At 45.8% G+C, this 19,326-nt stretch overlaps 1 protein-coding gene across 1 annotated transcript in view; it reads left to right on the top strand.

Annotated features, from left to right (window-relative positions):
- Positions 1-19,326, top strand: part of LOC115477759 — a 66,672-nt gene that overhangs the window by 26,977 nt on the left and 20,369 nt on the right. Inside the window, exon 5 of the mRNA XM_030214827.1 lies at positions 6,514-6,580. Coding sequence (XP_030070687.1) covers positions 6,514-6,580 — 67 coding nt within the window. The remainder of the gene's footprint in view (positions 1-6,513; positions 6,581-19,326) is intronic.

The following is a 19,326-nucleotide window of genomic DNA, read 5'->3' as shown; positions in this document are numbered from 1 at the left end:
TAATGGATTACGAACATGCATGGGATAAACACAAAGGAATCCTGTTTAGAAGGAACGGATCTATGGAATCTTAGCGGAGATTGGGTGGCAACACCGGTAACTGGGAAACAAAATCAGTGCTGGGCAGACTTCTATGGTCTATGCCCTGATCGTGACTGAATAGATATGGATGGGCTAGAGTGTAAATTTTAAGGGGCTTCGACATTAGCTTCAGAACTTAGTACAAGAACAGTGCTGGGCAGACTTCTACGGTCTGTGCCCTGATCGTGACTGAATAGATAGGGATGGGCTGGAGTGTAAATATTTAAGGGGCTTTGGTGTTAGCTTCAGAACTTAGTACAAGAACAGTGCTGAGCAGACTTCTACGGTCTGTGCCCTGAGAAAGGCAAGGACAAATCAAACTCGGGTATAAAGTATCACATACCATGTATAATGAGTTTATCTTGTTGGGCGGACTGGATGGACCGTTCAGCTCTTTATCTGCCGTCATTTACTATGTTACTATGTTACTCTTTGGGGTTCTACATGGAATATTGCTACTAATTGGGATTCCGGAATTTTGTAACTCTTTAGGATTCCAGAATCTTCAGAACTTTTAGTACAGGAACAGTGCTGGGCAGACTTCTACTGTCTTTGCCCTGATTGTGACTGGATATGGATGGGCTGGAGTGTAAATTTTAAGGGGCTTCGACATTAGCTTCAGAACTTAGTACAAGAACAGTGCTGGACAGACTTCTACGGTCTGTGCCCTGAGAAAGGCAAGGACAAATCAAACTCGGGTATAAAGTACCACATACCATGTAAAATGAGTTTATCCTGTTGGGCAGGCTGGATGGATCGTTCAGGTCTTTATCTGCCGTCATTTACCATGTTACTATGTTATCTCTACCTAAACCATGCAAACCGCACTGAACTCTATTTAGGGGATATTAGGGGTATATAAGACCTCACTTGAAATTGAATTGAATTCTATAACTTGGTGCCTAAGGGACCCTTTTGCAAAGCAGTGGTAAGCCCACCACGGGCTTACCGCGTGACAATCTGGAACTACCACCGGCCCGACGTGGGTGCCGGGAATAGTTCCACCCCCAGCAGGTAATCGGTCAGCACCGCGCACTTGGCCGGTAACTGCCGGGTTAGTGCAGGAGCCCTCACTGCCACCTCAATGGGTGGCGGTACGTGCTCCCCCCTGCAAGGCCACATGGTAAGCGCAATCTTACCGCATGGCCATTTCTTTTTTTGGCCTTTTTACCTGCTGCGGTAAAAATGGCCTCAGCAATGAGCAAAAATGGCCACCGCTGCTAGCGTAAGATCCCTATTAGCGCAGCTTAGTAAGTGTTCTATAGGGTAATTGCAAAGGGGGGGGGCGTTCACATGGGCCGTTCTATTTAATTATGCTCTTTATTGAATCGTATCACATTTACACCTGCCATAGAGCTGGCATACGTGGTGACACCTAATTGATCACTTACGCTAGTAATTCTATAATACATTAGGCACACAGATCTGATGTTTTAAAATACTAGCATAGCGCCTAGATTTTGGGTGCCTAATTTTTAGCGCCCTTTATAGAATTGACCTCTAACCCCCAGATTCTATCTACGGCACTGGAATTTTGGTGCTGAAATTTGCATGAGAAAATGAATTAGCTTATAAGCCAATTAATTGAATGAATTGATGTTAACAATTAATTATTGCAGCAGCAGCTAATTGCCAATAATTGCACACACATCTCCCCATTCCCTAATTTATAACCCCATGTGCCTAAATCTCCTGGCACACAACTCAAAAGGAACCCGAATTACAGCTTTGTCATGCAAGGTTCCGCGTTAGGAGTCACAGACCAAAAAGGGATCTGGGAGTCATCGTTGATAAGACGCTGAAAACTTCTGCTCAGTGTGCTGCGGCGGCTAAGAAAGTGCACAGAATGTTGAGTATTATTAGGAAAGGGATGGAAAACAAACACGAGGATGTTATAATGCCGTTGTATCGCTCCATGGTGCGACCGCACCTCGAATATTGTGTTCAATTCTGGTCGCCGCATCTCAAAAAAGATATAAAGGAACTGGAGAAGGTGCAGAGAAGGGCAAGGAAAATGGTAAAAGGGATGGGAGGACTTCCCTATTAGGAAAGGCTAAGACGGTTAGGGCTCTTCAGCTTGGAGAAAAGGTGGCTGAGGGGTGATATGATAGAAGTCTACAAGATAATGAGCGGAGTAGAGCGGACAGATGTGAAGCGTTTGTTTACACTTTCAAACAACAACAAAACCAGGGGACACAAGATGAAGCTAGAATATGGTAGATTTAAAACAAATAGGAGAAAGTTTTTTTCTTTACTCAGCGTGTAGTTGGACTCTGGAACTCGTTGCCGGAGAATGTAGTGACAGCAGCTGGCCTTATGGAGTTTAAGGGGGGTTTGGACAGATTTCTGAAGGAAAAGTCCATTGAACATTATTAAAAATATTTTTTTTGAGGCTTTTGCCGTGTTCTTGAAGCCTGGATTGGCCGCTGTTGGAGACAGGATGCTGGGCTTGATGGACCCTTGGTCTTTTCCCAGTATGGTGGTGCTTATGGCCAGGGAAGTGGCGAGGGAGTTCCAACACTTACGCACAGGGTTATAGAATGCTGGCCCCCCTATACGGCTCAATCGCTTGTTACTGAGTGTTTTTCCCTTGGCCTTTTTTTTATTAAAATGGTCACAAAAGAAAAACACACTGAGTAATAAAAACATGTAGGAAATGGACATTTTCAAAACAAAAAGATAGATGTTTTTATGGTTCGAAAAAAAACATTTTGACACTTGATTTTTGGATGTGGTACTGTCCAGTTATCATTTATTTATTTACTATACCGTCACTTCTTGCATAGCAAATCAGAACTGTTTACATCTTTAAAAATACAAATATCATACAGTGATATTCTAACTTATAAAAGAAATCCACTTTATCACGACAGCACTAACAAAACCTTCCATACCAAAGAGGACAAAACAATTAATTGTATCGATCATACACATCACATCAGTCAATGCTATTTCCTTTGGTAATATATATTCCCTGCTCAATAGTTATATTTTCTTTCCTTCCTGAGTGCTTCTCTAGATAAGCAGCGCTAAATTTCAAAAGCTTTTTCAAAGAAATAGGTTTTCGAAGCCGTATGAAAAAGCGTAAATAATTCTTCCACCCTGATAAATTTTGGGAGGGAGTTCCAGAGTGATGGTGATAGAAAGAAAAAGGCTGAGGCTCGGCTTGATTCCCGCCTAGCTCTTGAGGGAGGTGGAATTACCAGCCTATTCTCAGTAAGTGAACGTAAAGTTCGCAAAGGTGTGTATGGAATAGTTAAGTTTGCAAGACAGGATGGTGTAGCAGGGTAAAGTGCTTTATATGTAAGGATAAGAACCTTAAATGAAATTCTAAGATAGATCGGGATCCAATGAAGTTGACGAAGTAAAGGTGTAGCCTTTTCGTATCTTGAGGCTCTACAAAATTATATGAGCAGCTGTGTTTTGAATAGTTTGCAAATGTTTCAAATTGAATTTGGTAATGCCCAAATAAATTATATTACAATAATCAAGACGTGTCGTAATGTAAGCGTAAGCTAAAATACGCATTATTGTCTACTAGTAAAAAAGGTCCGGTTCTGACACAAATGAAATGGGTGCTAGCAAGGTTTTCCTTGGAGTGTGTATGTTTGAGAGAGTGTGTGTGAGAGAGAGTGACTGTGCGAGTGTGTGTGTGTGTGTGTGTGTGTGTGACACAGAGAGAGTGAGACTGGGTGCGAATGTGTCTGTGAGAGAGAGAGAGAGTCTGTGTATGAGAATGAGAGTGTGTGCCAGGGGCCCCCCTCCCAGTCCCAGGGTCGTCCCCTCCCTCCCAGTTCCAGGGTCCCCCTCCCTCCCAGTTCCAGGGTCGTCTCCCCTCCCTCCCTCCCTCCGAGTTTCAGGGTTGTCCCCTCTCTCCCTCCGAGATTCAGGGTCCCTCCCTCCCACCGAGTGTTCTTCCTACTGCGCTACGGGCGCCTGATGAGCCGGCGGCGGGTGCGGCTCCTGATTGCTGCACGGTGCAGGACGTAAGGCGTCAGAAACAGAAGATCCCACAATGAAGGCGCCGAAGTCGACCTGCGCTGAAGAAGACTCTTCAGCTGGCGGGGACTGGGGTCCCCCGCCAGCAAACAAGGTACCTGATGTGGGGGGGGGGAGTCAAATGTAGAGGGGGCCAGGGCATAATCTGTGGGGGCCCATGCCCCCACGTAGCTATGCCCCTGCAATGGAGGCAGTCAGTGTATGCAGATCTATCTCACGCATACTCATTGTGGATATCCTGAAAACCTGACTGGCTAGGTGTGCCTGAGGGGCTGGGTTGAAACCCCCTGATCGAAACCCTTTGAACACTGACTTCCAAATGACCAACGTTGCTTCCATCTCTGAGAGGGATATTTGGTGCTCCTGAACTATTTCAGGCAGGTCTGCTTGCCAGACGTATGGAAAAGCTTGTTTTTCATTGACATGGAGAGGTTTTTATTTCTACTGTTACTCGGGGGGGGGGGGGGGGGCATTTCGTAGAGTTCCTGTAGATTCAGGCAGTAGTGAATTTGTGGAGATCAGTGAAGATGGGAAGAGCAGTTTTCGTCATGATGCCCTTGCATAGAATGCTGAAATCCAGGACAGCCCACTCCTCCTCCTTCTACGTCCAGGTCATACTGAGCGGGCTAAATTCATTTCTGGCTGGAACCCAGGCACCTGTACGGACTTCTAGTTTGGCTTTTCTTGGAACATCACAGTGGTGTAGCCAAGGGTGGGCTCGGGCGGGCCCAGGCCCACCCACTTTGGGCTCAGGCCCACCCAATAGCAGAACTTATGAAGTGGCTGGCAGGGATCCCCAAGCCCTACCAGCCCAAAATTCCCAACAGCTGTCCCTCCTGCATACCTTGTAAACAGCAGATCTTCGCCTGCAGCGAGCAGCGACTGATACATGCTGTTCGCACCGGTCCTACAGTCTTCCCTCTGATATGTTCCCGCCTATGCAGAAACAGGAAGTTGCATTAGAGGGAAGGCTGTGGAGCCAACATGAGCAGTGTGTATTAGTTGCTGCTCGCTGCCGGTGAAAATCTTCTACTTACAAGGTATGCGGGGGAGGAGGGATATTTCAGAGACCATATGGCACGCAGGCAAGAGATGGAGAGACCAAATCACTCGTGGGACAGGGCGGAGTTCTTCTGCTCACCCATGTTGGGCCCAGGCCCACCCAAAATTGGGTGCCTGGCTACGCCCCTGGAACATCAGAACTAGAAATTCAGTGGGGTCACACCCGGGACCGGGTTAAGCTGTTCTCCACTTGCTGTAAAGAGGAACTTCAGAGGAAGAGTGGTCTCCAAAACAAAAACCTCTGGTGGAAAGGAATGAGACAATACGCACTGGCTTACAGTTCCCCAGCGGTCCTTAATTATTGAAGACAGACACAGTGATTTACACTCAGAAGGAGAGAGGTGTGTTAGCCCACTCTTAAAGGTTATCAATAGAAATCAAACAAAATTAAAACATGGAAAAGAAAATAAGATGATACCTTTTTTTATTGGACATAACTTAATGCATTTCTTGATTAGCTTTCGAAGGTTGCCCTTCTTCATCAGATCAGAAATAAGCAAATGTGTTAGCTGACGGTGTATATAACAGTCCTTCATAGATGGTCTAGCAGGATGGGTAGGAGATCTGTATGGGGACTTCAAAGCATTCCATAGTCTAGCAGGGTGTTTGTGGGGAGGGGAGGGGAGGGGAGGGGAGAGGAGGGTGATAAGCAGTGAAATACAACTTATGGTTTATAGTGGGCTAGAAGAAGGGCAACCTTCGAAAGCTAATCAAGAAATGTATTAAGTTATGTCCAATAAAAAAGGTATCTTATTTTCTTTTCCATATTGACCACTCAGAAGGAAAAATGTCTCTTTACAGCCTGTATGACTCCTTTGGGTTAGAGAAGCAAACAGTTCAGTAGCAGATGTTACTTCAATTGACGGGTCCACCCAGCAAGTTATTTCCATAAAGCTATTGTCTTCCACCTACCACTAGAACAGTGTGGTCTGGTTACTGTACTCCCAAACCAGTCTGAGAGCTGGCTGTCATGGAACAAGTCTTCCCACACGAAGCGTATGTACATTACCTGTCCAGAACCTTCTCCTATAGCTGCAGAACACCGAGTCCCAAAACTCCACAGTGCTTTCTCCTAGGATATCTGTTGAGCCGGATGGCAGTTAAACTTCTCTGAAGACTGCCAAAGCCACACTTCTTTCACCGTTTCCTTTACGATTAGTCCAGGGAGAATTTCTTTCTCTCACCTCACAAGAGGCAGATCCAGGGCCGTCAAAGGGGGGGGGGGGGGAGAGGAGGAAAGATTTCCTGGGTCTGGCCTCCGAGGGGAGACCGACGCTGGCAAGGCTTCCGGAAGCAGGCAGAAGGTTCTGTTCCCTCGGTCTGTCTCTCTCCTGCTCCTATGTATCAGGATCCAGGTGATTGCGTTAACAGGATAACCCGAGTCCCAGCACACAGGAGCAAGAGAGCAACAGACTGATGAAGGAGAAGATGCAAGAAGGTAAGGGGGTGGGGAGCGAAAGTGGCCTGAGTGTGGGGGGGGGGGGGAGGGGCATTTGGGCTAATCATTATTCTGATTGTTAGGCTAAGGGGTGTATTTTAGAAGTCCTAGCTGCGATTTAAACCTGTAAAGATCAGCATTTACACATTTATTTATTTATTTATTGTTGTTACATTTGTACCCTGCGCTTTCCCACTCATGGCAGGCTCAATGTGGCTTACATGGGGCAATGGAGGGTTAAGTGACTTGCCCAGAGCCACAAGGAGCTGCCTGTGCCTGAAGTGGGAATTGAACTCAGTTCCTCAGGACCAAAGTCCACCACCCTAACCACTAGGCCACTCCTCCACTGTTGCTACTATTTGAGATTCTACATGGAATGTTGCTATTCCACTAGCAACATTCCATGTAGAAGTCGGCCCTTGCAGATCACCAATGTGGCCGCGCAGGCTTCTGCTTCTGTGAGTCTGACGTCCTGCACGTACGTGCAGGACGTCAGACTCACAGAAACAGAAGCCTGCGCAGCCTTCTACATGGAATGTTGCTAGTGGAATAGCAACATTCCATGTAGAATCTCCAATAGGAGCAACATTCCATGTAGAATCTCCAATAGTATCTATTTTATTGTTGTTACATTTGTACCCTGCACTTTCCCACTCATGGCAGGCTCAATGCGGCTTACATGGGGCAATGGAGGGTTAAGTGACTTGCCCAGAGTCACAAGGAGCTGCCTGTGCCTGAAGTGGGAAATAGAGGTTGAAACCTGGTTTTAAAATTGCCTAGATTTACATATGCCAATCCGTGCTATGTGGATATAGGAAGAGGACGGAGTTTGGGTGGGTCTAGGGTGGAGCCTAAATCTACAGGTGTAGTCCCTAGTTCAGAAAGGGAATGCACGTCTGGGGTCACTGCGATCAACCTCGAGACTCACAACTAGGTTCTTGAAAAGTGCTCATGTTGGGAAGCCTTTTCCAGGGAAGATTAAGGCCACTGTTCCCTCTAAGCTGACCCCGCAGTGTCCTCCATCTGCATTTTGCTACCAGTAGGGGGCGGAGCTTCAATATTGTGTTTTTTTATCTCTAGGAACCGGCAGTTTCTCTGGAGGGAGGGAAGAGGACATGCTGGACTGGGGTGGGGGGTACAGAATGGGAGAACTAATTCTGGACCTGGGACGAGGGGGACGGAAGAGGAGATGAAATGCTGGACTGGTGGGGTAGAAAAGGGGAGACGAGAGCTAATTCTGGATCTCGGGAAGGGGGAGGGAAGGGAAGATAAAATTGACTGGTGGGGGGGGGGATGAGGAGGGGAGATGAGAATTAATTCTGGACCTGAGGGGGAGGGAAGGGAAGGTAAAATTGACTGGTGAGGGGAAGATGAGAAGGGGAGATGAGAGCTAATTCTGGATCTCGGGAAGGGGGAGGGAAGGGAAGATAAATGGACTGGTGGGGGGAAGATGAGAAGGGGAGAGCTAATTCTGGATCTCGGGAAGGGAAGATAAAATTGACTGGTGGGGGTGGGGGGATGAGGAGGGGAGATGAGAATTAATTCTGGACCTGAGGGGGAGGGAAAGGGAGATGTGCCACTTGGTGGGGAGGGGGGGGCAAAGAGAAGGGGAGATGCTGGACATGGGGGAGGGGGTAGAGAATGGAAGGGAAGATACTGGGCTACGGGGGAGGGGGAGATCGGTTCTAGATAGGGAAGAGGGAGGGCATAGAGCTGAAGGTTCACTAGGGCATCAGATACCCCTGTATACAAGATAACAATTTATACAGCCAGCAAGTGAAGTGCTGAGACAGAAGCCTGGAAGGGACGGGCCCACTGATGCTTTGCAACATTGTAGCATTTGCACTGTCCTCCCAGGCTTTGGCTGCTAGAAATACAGCTTATGATGTTGTTTCTGTAGAATTGAGCAGGAAACAAACTTTACCACACAGCTTCAGTGTGCAGCAGACGCCAGCTACAAGAACCGCCGAGGCCAGGGAGTATCCTATAGCATTTTACTACGAAATGCTACTGGTGTAAACACTGCAACTGCTGAGATGGAAACTGATTAAGGGTAGGGAGCCGGAGGTGAAGAAACGATTCTCATGACACAGCCACTGAGCTTAGTCCTGTACTGTAATGCCACTCCAGCAGCAAAGAATTTGGGCAGTGGTGAGGTGGCTGTCTCAAAAGTGTGTGAGATTGTTGTGGTTGCTGCTGGGTTAGACGACTTGAACAAGTAGAAACGTGGTACCAGGAAACAAGCTGCAGGCGAGACCGTATTGGATTCACTGCACTCACCTGTGACTACCTTTCAAGTGGTAGCGGCTCCCAATCCTTGAGGGCCACCCATGGGTCATGTTTTCAGCATATGCCTAATGAATATGCATAAATAATATAAACTAGGCTATCCAATTTACTATAGTCAACAACTTATCCTATATAATAAAACACACCTCCAACATTCTGAAGCTGACTGCATGGCTGAGGCATTCCTGCTCTCTGTATCCATCTCCTGAATTGACATCACGTACTTCCGGGTTCATCACAAGCAGAAGTGACCAACCACACGAGGTTTCTCGGCTTCAGAATGTTGGAGGTGCATTCTATTAAAGAGGATTGGTCAGTTCCTTGAAGCACAGCCAGAGCTCAGCGTCCTGCACAGTAACGCTCAGACACCAGAGGGATGGAGGGGGGGCCTGACACCAGAGGGGGGGGAGGTATCTCTGTCACACACACACTCTCTCTCTCACACACTCTCTCTCTCACAGTCAATGTCTTTCTCTCACTCTCTCTCACACACTCTATGTCTCATACTGTATCATATTCACTCTCTATGTGTCACACAGTTACTCACACACTGTCTTGGTCTCATACACTCAGTCTCACAGAGAGTCTGTGTCTCACACACACTCACTCTCTCGCACACACTATATCCATGTGAAACACACTCTCTCTCCCACTGTCTCACATACACACTTGCACACACTCTCTCTCTCACAGACACACTCACACCCAGACTCACTCTCTCTCTCTCACACACACACACTCACACATTCACTCTCTCTCTCACATACAGTCACTCTCACATGCACTCAAACATAACACTCTCTGAGGAAAACCTTGCGCCCGTTTCATTTGTGTCAGAAACGGGCCTTTTTTACTAGTATTTATCATAAATTACTTCTTGTCGACTCTCACAATTACTATTTTACAAGCATTTATATGTTTATTCAAATGCTAACCCAGTAATATATCCCCACAAAATACAAAATTCATTCATTCAAACAAACATCTTTCAACCTTTAAACCATATTAATTGGGCTTAAGTCCTGCAGAAAAGGTCGCAAAGTCAAGACCAGGAATAGATTCAATATTTGCCTTCCCACTTAAGAGATGTGATTGACTCCCCCCCCCCCCCCCCACCCACTTGAGGATTACTATTTGCAGTTGGATATTTTCACATATGGAGATTCTGATTTTTCAAACAGGTGTTGTCAATCACAACACTTAAATGGGAGGACAAGGATAAGGAAGGAGAGAGATGCCAGACTGTGGGGGGGGGGGGGGGGGGGGGAGAAGGGGAAGGGAAAAAGAGAGATGCCAGACCACTGGGCAGAAGGGGTAAGGAGAGAGATGCTAGACTGGGGGGGGGGAGAAGAGGAATGGAGGGAAAGAGATGCCTGACTGCCGGGGGGGGGGGGGGGGGGGGAAGGGAAGGAGAGAGATGCCATATTGGGTGGGGGGAGAGGAATGGAGGGAAAGAGATGCCAGACTACGGGGGGGGGGGGGGAGGGAAGGAGAGAGATGCCAGACCACTGGGCAGAAGGGGTAAGGAGAGAGATGCCAGACTGTGGGGGGGGGGGGGGGTGGAGGAGAAGAGGAATGGAGGGAAAGAGATGCCAGACTGCAGGGAGGGGAGGGGAAGGGAAGGAGAGAGATGACAGACCACAGGGGGGAAAGGGAAAGGAAGGAGAGAGATCCTGCAGGGAGGAAGGGCGGGGAAGGGGAAAGGAAGGGAAAGAGAGAGATGCCAGACCATAGGTGTGGGGGAGGGAGTGGGAAGAGAGAGTTTGGATGAGGGGATGGGGAAGTAAGGAGGAGAAATTCTGGACCTACAGGGAAAGGGAGAAAGAGAGAGAGAGAGAGAGAGAGAGAGAGAGAGAGATGCTTGGATGGGAGGGTAGGTGAATGGAGGATGGAAAAGAGAGAAATTGGATAAATGGTGGAGAGATGCTGGACCCGGGAAGGGAGTAAGAGAGAAGGTAAAAGGTCATAGCTTTGAGTTGCAGCTTTTCTGTGATTCAACCAAAGCAGTTTTGAAAGAGAGAAATGCTATACCATGGGGAGGGGGGCAGGGGTGAGAGATGGAGAGATGCTGGCCAAAGGGTGGGGGTGAAAGTGAAGAGGAGAAGCTGGACAAGGGGAGGAACAGGGACACAGAGGGAAGGTGCAGGACAGGCCAAATAGAAACACAGAATGGCAGTGGACATGGAGAGAAAAGAAACATCTAATGGGGAGGAGACCCTGGAAAGAGCAGAAGATGGGATGGGACATGGAGGGTGGGGGAGAAGGAATAAAGTACATGAATGGCACTGGGAGGGGGAAGAAAGGGAACAGAGCAGAAGATGGATGGGATGGGGAGGTGGGAAGAAGGGGAGCAGAGCAGAAGATGGATGGGATGGGGAGGTGGGAAGAAGGGGAGCAGAGCAGAAGATGGATGGGACTGAAATCTATGATAGCTTCCCAGGGCCCTGTCTGCCTGGCAATAGTACCCCACTTGCAGCAGCTGGACTCTGGTACACCTTCAGGCCCCTGGCTTCCCTTAGGTTCTGTACACCAGGGCTTGGATTCAGGGTTTGGAGACAGAGTGCCAGACGGAATTTAGGAAAGTTGGTAAAATGGGAGGATGTGAATCTTGGATTAGGTCAATCTCTGCACAGTGGCCGTTCCCTAACAGCAAATACAGTCGAATATTTCAGTAAACCTCATCTTTACTTAACAACTTAAATCATAAAGCATTAAAACAAATCATACACAGATTTCATGAGCTTTAAGGCTTTGTAGGCTATTTTCCAAATAGTGTAAACGACTGATGAATTAAACAACAGACTTTCGTAAGTCAGAACCTCTTTATGGAAGTTTCAGTATATATTTATATCACGATGGGGATCTCAGCGCACTTTTGTCTAGGGCTCACCAAAGGGCTGATGCTGCTAAACACATTGAATTTTATTTATTTATTGCATTTGTATCCCACATTATCCCACCTCTTTGCAGGCTCAATGTGGCTTACAATACATCATGGGTACTGGAAATAGGAGTGAATATACATTAGGTTTACAGAAGATTTGTGTTACATGGTGGTGAATTATATAATGGTGTTAAAGCAAAAGACATTATAAGACAGTGTTAGAAGTTCAGAAGATTATGCATTTGCATGTTGATCTTTGTGATATATCTTGTTTTGGAAATTGGTCAGTTCATAGATCGTTTTCAAGTTGCGTGGTAGCGCATTCCAGAGCTGCGTGCTCGTAAAGGAAAAGGTAGATGCAGGCATTGATTTGTATTTCATAGCTTGCATTTCGGAGGATGAAGAATGAGGGGTGTACGGGAAGATGTTTTTGGGTTCCTGGGTGGTAGTTCTATTAGATCTGACATGTAGGCTGGGGTGTTACCATGGATGATTTTATGGACTAAAGTGCAAAGTTTGAACGTGATGCGTTCTTTTAGTGGGAGCCAGTGTAGTTTTTCTCGTAAGGGTTTCGGGCTTTCGTATTTTGGTGTGCCAAATATTAGTCTGGCTGCCGTATTCTGAAATATGCGAGTTCCAGTGGAGAATGGGAGGGAAATTATTTTCAAGAACATAAAACCACAATAGTATCCTGCCAGTGGAAAAGGCTGCCAAGTCACATCATAGGAAGCGGCTAAAAACCCATTAGTCGACAGAATCCATGCCACCAGTTAATAAAATCCTGAACCACCACAGAACAATGAACTAGGAGATCGTATTTCAATGGATCTTCTAACGCGCAAAAGATGAGCATTACCTTAAAGCCGGTGTCCGTTTGCTGTGTTATGAAAGACAATTTGCCTAACATGAAAATTAAATAATTTTATTTTTCATGTTAGGCAAATTGTCTTTCATAACACAGCAAACGGACACCGGCTTTAAGGTAATGCTCATCTTTTGTGCGTTAGAAGATCCATTGAAATCTCCTAGTTCATTGTTCTGTGGTGGTTCAGAATTTTATTAACTGGTGGCACGGATTCTGTCGACCAACGGGTTTTTAGCCGCTTCCTATGATGTGACTTGGCAGCCTTTTCCACTGGCAGGATACATTGTGGGTTTATGTTCTTGAAAATAATTTCCCTCCCATTCAACGGAGACACAAGTGACACAATTATTATCCTCTGAGTAATATGACGAAAACCACAGACACTGTACATGATAAAAACCAATTTTCAGCTTGGAAAATGATGATAGCTACTTCCTAGGACTTATGCAGTAAAGAAGCTTTCAAGGGCAGTTTTCATAGAAACAGAGAAAAATGTAGTCAGAGACAGGGGCAGACTGACCATTTGGGCAGCGAGGGCTCAGAGGCTCTACGGAGCCAAGAGGCTCTGCCCGGATTCCCGGCGTGCCGCTGGTGATCTAGTAGCCTCAGCAGGGGAGAAAGTGTTCTTTCCTGCCCGGCCCACTGGGCTGCCACTATTACCCCCCCCCCCCCCCGCCCAGCACCACTGTATTTTAAAAATGGCAGCCGAGACTCCCTGCAGAAATCTCGTGAGACATTTTGAAAACACAGTGGCACTGGCAAGTGGGGAATAGTGTCAGAGCAGCGGGCAGGAAAGAACATACCCCCTGCAGAGGCCACCAGACTACCAGGACCCCTCAGGGACCGGGGCAGCGGGGGGTGGTGGCTGTGGCATCAGGGGCGGCAGGGAGGGTGTCGGCCGCAGCAGCCAGGAGGGTGGCCCAGACCACCCTCAGTGTGCCCCTGTAGGCAGATAAAGACCATATAAGAACATAAGAATAGCCATACTGGGTCAGACCAATTGTCCATCTAGCCCAGTATCCTGTTTCCAACAGTGGCCAATCCAGGTCACAAGTACCTGGCAGAAACCCAAATAGTAACAACATTCCATGCTACCAATCCCAGGGCAAGCAGTGGCTTTTCCCATGTCTGTCTCAATACAAGACTATGGACTTTTCCTCCAGGAACTTGTCCAAACCTTTTTAAAATCCAGATACGCTAACTGCTGTTTCTACATCTTCCGGCAAAGAGTTCCAGAGCTTAATTATTCATTGAGTGAAAAAAAATATTTCCTCCTATATTTAAAAGTATTTCCATGTACCTTCATTGAGCGTCCCCTAGTCTTTGTACTTTTGGAATGAGTTAAAAAAAAATCACTTCTACTCATTCTACACCACTTAGGATTTTGTAGACCTCAATCATATCTCTCCTCATCCGTCTCATTTCCAAGCTGAAGAGCCCTAACTTCTTTAGCCTTTCCTCATACGACAAGTTCCATTCCCCTTTATCATTTTGGTTGCTCTTCTTTGAACCTTTTCTAATTCCGCTATATCTTTTTTGAGATACGGTGATCAGAACTGAATGCAATACTCGAGGTGTGGTCGTACCATGGAGCGATACAAAGGCATTATTGTATGTTTGACCATCCCTTTCCTAATAATTCATGTTTGCTTTTTTGGCCGCCACCACACACTGGGCAGATTTCAGTATATTATCTACAATGACACCTAGATCTTTTTCTCAGGTGCTAACCCCCAGCATCAGGTAACTATGATTCGGATTATATGATCTATCCAGTCTGTCCATCAATGCCATCTACTCTCCTTATCACTCCCTTAGAGATCTTGAATTCAGATAGTGTTTTGGGAGGTCATTCCACGAATTCACCACCCTTTCAATCAAAGTGGTTTACATATTATATACAAGTACTTCTTTTGTACATGGGTCAATTGAGGGTTTAAGGGACTTGCCCAGAGTCAAAAGGAGCTGCAGTGGGAATTGAATGCTGTTCCCCTGGTCCTCAAGCTGTTGCACTAACCATTATGCTACTCCTCCACTCAAAACATCTTCTGAAAACTACTCTTTCCCCCCCACCCCAAGTGCAGAGAAAAGGGACAGCATAGGATGCAGAACCAGGGATGTCATTGCAAAGAATGAACTGGGAGTTTGTTTTTAATTCTCTAGATATACTGCCCAGCAGGGAGTTTGTACTTGCAAACTCAATGATCGTTAATGTATCCACACTCATCAGCCCAGGAGACTGTTCAAGATGTTTAACCAAAAGGGATTCACACAGGACACCCACGTGGTTTATTTTAGAGATAACTAGAATTGCCTTAATGAAGAATTATTTTAAATTTAATGACAAGTTTTATCAGCAAATGAAAGGTGTGCGGCAATGGCCCCTGACATAGTAAATTTGTAGGTTTGTGATTCTGAAAAAAAAACCCAACAAATTTTTTGCAGAGTCATTTATCTTATAGGACCTGTATATTTATGAAACAGACACATCAAAAATATATTACGTTAATATCATGAGGACCATAGCTGATTTGTTACAATGATTGAACTCTTGGGATACTAAATTTATATTTTCAAATGTCTTGGAGTAATGTCAAATTATATTTTTTAGATATTTTGATACAGAAAGATAAATTTCAGTTTCAGACCACGATTTACCAAAGACCCACAGACAGAAACAGACTCTTGCACTATCAAAGTTTATCACCTTAGAAGTCTAAAAGATAATGTTCCTACAAAATCCTGAGTGGTGTAGAATGAGTAGAAGTAAATCGATTTTTTACTCATTCCAAAAGTACAAAGACTAGGGGACACTCGAGGAAGTTACACGGAAATACTTTTAAAACGAATAGGAGGAAATATTTTTTCACTCAACGAACAGTGAAGCTTTGGAACTCTTTGCCGGAGGATGTGGTAACAGCGGTTAGCATATCTGGGTTTAAAAAAAAAGGTTTGGACAAATTCCTGGAGACAGACATGGGAAGCAACTGCTTGCCCTGGGTTTTGTAGTATGGAATTTTGCTACTCTTTGAGATTCTGAATGGAATCTTCTCACTCTTTAGGATTCCAGAATCTTGCTAATCTTTGGGATTCTGCACGGAATGTTGCTACTCTTTGAGATTCTGCATGGAATCTTGCCACTCTTTAGGATTCCAGAATCTTGCTCATCTTTGGGGTTCTGCACGGAATGTTGCTACTCTTTGAGATTCTGCATGGAATCTTGTCACTCTTTAGGATTCCAGAATCTTGCTCATCTTTGGGGTTCTACATGGAATGTTGCTACTCTTTGAGATTCTGCATGGGATCTTGTCACTCTTTAGGATTCCAGAATCTTGCTTTTCTTTGAGGTTCTACATGGAATGTTGCCATGATTTTTCTGCCAGGTACTTGTGACCTGGCTTGGCCGCTGTTTGGAAAACAGAATGCTGGGCTAGATGTACCATTGGTCTGACCCAGTATGGCTACTCTTATGTTCTTATGTTATATAAGTCTGTTTTTGAGACTAAAAAGACAGTGCTCCACACTCAATGAGTTTGATTTACTGGCTTTCAAGATGAAAGGGAGGTTTGAAGAAAGGGGATACCCAGCTAGAAGTATAAACAAAGCATAAAAGTATAACCCAACTAGAAGTATAAAAAAAGGGTCAGATGAGTTGCTTGTTGTGTGAAGCCTGCAGTTCTCGTAAAAATCTTGAAGAAACATTGGCACATGGACAGTTTTGGATTGTTTTAAAGATAAGAGTCTGTGGTTTGCATATACTAGGGGATAAAATCTAAGATATTTTGGTTTCATTCACCCAAGGTCATAAATACTGTCACTGGGAGACGTGAGATTTGAACTCTGGCTTCTCTATGCCACAATCCACTTTTCTAACCACTCTGCCTGGCATCAAAGGGTGTCCAATGAAGCTGAAAGAAGGACCAATGGTCCATCTAACCCAGTATCCTGTTTCCAGGATACCGGGGCTGTGAGATAATGAACTCTGGGGTTTGATTGGCAGGGGTGGCACTATCAGTAGGCCACCTGAAGCAGTCACTTCAGATACCAATTTTTTTTTTTTTTTTTGGGGGGGGGGGGGGGAGGCAGCAGGTATCTTAAGACAAGGTGAGTGTGGCATACATTTGCAGATGATGCAAAAGTATTCAATGTTGTTAAAACGCATGCGGATTGTGAAAAATTACAGGAAGACCTTGAAGTTGGAAGACTGGGCATCCAAATGGCAGATAAGACTTAATATGGACAAGTGCAAAGTGATGCATATTGGGAAGAATAACCCAAATCATAGTTATTTGATGCTAGGTTCCACCTGAGGAGTCAACACCCAAGAAAAAGATCTAGGTGTCATGGTGGATAGTACGCTGAAATCCTCTGCCCAGTACATGGCAGCTGCCAAAAAAGCAAACAGAATGTTATGAATTATTAGGAAAGGGATGGCAAATAAGACCAAGAATATTGTAATGCCTCTGTATCGCTCCATGATGCGACCTCACAATGAGTATTGCGTTCAATTCTGGTCGCCATATCTAAAAAAAAGATACAGCAGAATTTGAAAAAGTTCAAAGATGAGCGACCAAGATTATTAAGGTATGAGGAAAGGCAGTGGCGTTCCTAGGGGGGCTGACACCCGGGGCGGATCGCCGATGCGCCCTGCCCCCCCCGGGTGCAGCACCCCCCCGGAACAGCGCGACGCCCCCCCCCGGTGAAAGAACCCCCGATCCCCCGGCGAAAGAACCCCCCCGGGTGCACGCCGCTGGGGGGGGGGGTGCGCCGTGCGCCTGCTGGCTCTTCGTTTTCATGCTCCCTCTGCCCCGGAACAGGAAGTAACCTGTTCCAGGGCAAAGGGAGCCTGAAAACGAAGAGCCGACAGGCGCGCGGCGCCCCCCCCAGCGGCGTGCACCCGGGGCGGACCGCCCCCACCGCCCCCCCCCTTGGTACGCCACTGAGGAAAGGCTAAAGAGGTGAGGCTCTTCAGCTTGGAAAAGAGACAGCTGAGGGGGGACATGATTGAGGTCTACAAAATCCTGAGTGGTGTAGAACGGGTAAAAGTGAATCCATTTTTCACTCTTTGAAAGAAAGGCGAGAGGGGAGGTATGATAGAAACATTTAAATACCTACGCAGCATAAATACACGGGAGGCGAATCTCTTTCAATTGAAAGGAAGCTCTGGAACTAGGGGGCCTGGGATGAAGGGGAAAGAGGAAAGACTCAGAAGTAACCTGAGGAAATACTTCTTCACGGAAAGGGTGGTGAATTTGTGGAACGGCCTCCCAGTGGAAGAGGTGGAGACGAAAACAGTATCTGAATTCAAGCGAGCTTGGAACAAGTACATAGGATTTCTAAGGGAGTGATATGGAAAACAGATGGTATGCATAGGCAGATTGTCTACATTTTTCTCTGTTTTTACATTTGTAACTCGCCTATACCTATAGATGAGAAGTTCTTTAATTTCATGTTGCATCCCCATATTGGGATTAGTGTTTAGGTGTACTAGTTACATATTAAACATGGATCTTTCTCATAAAATTTATGGTCTGTTGTTTATTTTATTGCTCAATTAAATTAAGTTAGATTGACTTCCAGGGAGATAAAGCGGACAGGTTTCTTCTCATATCCTTCAGGTATCTTGACTTGAAAAGTGAAAACTGATGCCCCTAAATGTAATTTTAATCTTTCATTCAACTGGGACTCTTGAAAGATCTGTGGCTTCAAAACAGAGAACATATTTCCCTTCTACCTCTACTCAACCTTTCGTCAGTCGGGGCATTTCCTGTCGCACCTTAAAGGGAAGTTGGCGTCGATAATCCGTTCTTCTGTGAACTGGGGAGACTGGCTCACTTTCTGAATTTTAACGTGCTGGTAAAATCTGACCAGAAAATTCTGCCTAGGTCAGTTTGGTCATTCAAGAGCCAGAACTAGTCACCTTATGACCAACAACAGTTTGAGCGATGAGTCAGTGCTTCTTCCATTGGCTCTCAGCAGGAGGGGTGACTCGGCAGAATGCTGTGGTACTAGGTGTTCCTGTGTGGTGAGAAAAAAAAATGACTTGCTTATCTTAAGCAGAGGTAACTTTAAAGAAAAAGCAAAGAGCGGAGAGGCCAGGGAAATTCCCCCTGAAAAGACAATGTCAGAGCTCCTCAGAAAATGGCATTACCTCATCTTACCTGGCAGGAATCTCCCTTGACGTTTTGAAGAAGGTGAAAAGGAAATACAGATTCTCCAGTCTCTGACACAGCAAGTGAGTGCAGGAAAGATCCCCCAAAGCGGGTGCAAAAGGATTTCCCTGAGAGGAAACAGCCAGGTGCACATTTATTGGAAATACATTTCAACCACAGTTAGCAAGGTTAACACCGAGAGGCTGATTCATGAAGTTTTTGACGTGGAAATACCGCTTTATGTACCGACAATCCCATTTTACGCAATTAGGGCTCTTGACTAATAAAGTGGGCTTTCCATGTTAAAATGTGCTTGCAGTTACATGAGTGAACCCCATGACTTTACCTGTGAACGGACTATAGCTCCAATTAAAAGTGGTGGCGCTCTCTAACAAGTGTAAGAGAGAGAGAGAGAGAGCAAGTATTCCTTGCGGAATAGCCAGGCTTGGTAGCGTTGAGGTCTTGGGTTGATTAAACGGTAAATAGATTCACGTGCTGCGAATGGAATGTCTTATCCCCACTTGGTAGACTTATAGGCATATTTTCAAAGCACTTA

The sequence above is a fragment of the Microcaecilia unicolor genome, chromosome 9 (genome assembly GCF_901765095.1).
Source record: "Microcaecilia unicolor chromosome 9, aMicUni1.1, whole genome shotgun sequence".
NCBI lineage: Eukaryota > Metazoa > Chordata > Amphibia > Gymnophiona > Siphonopidae > Microcaecilia > Microcaecilia unicolor.
Note: the sequence above shows the minus strand (reverse complement) of the source record. Positions and strands in the feature narration are given on the sequence as shown.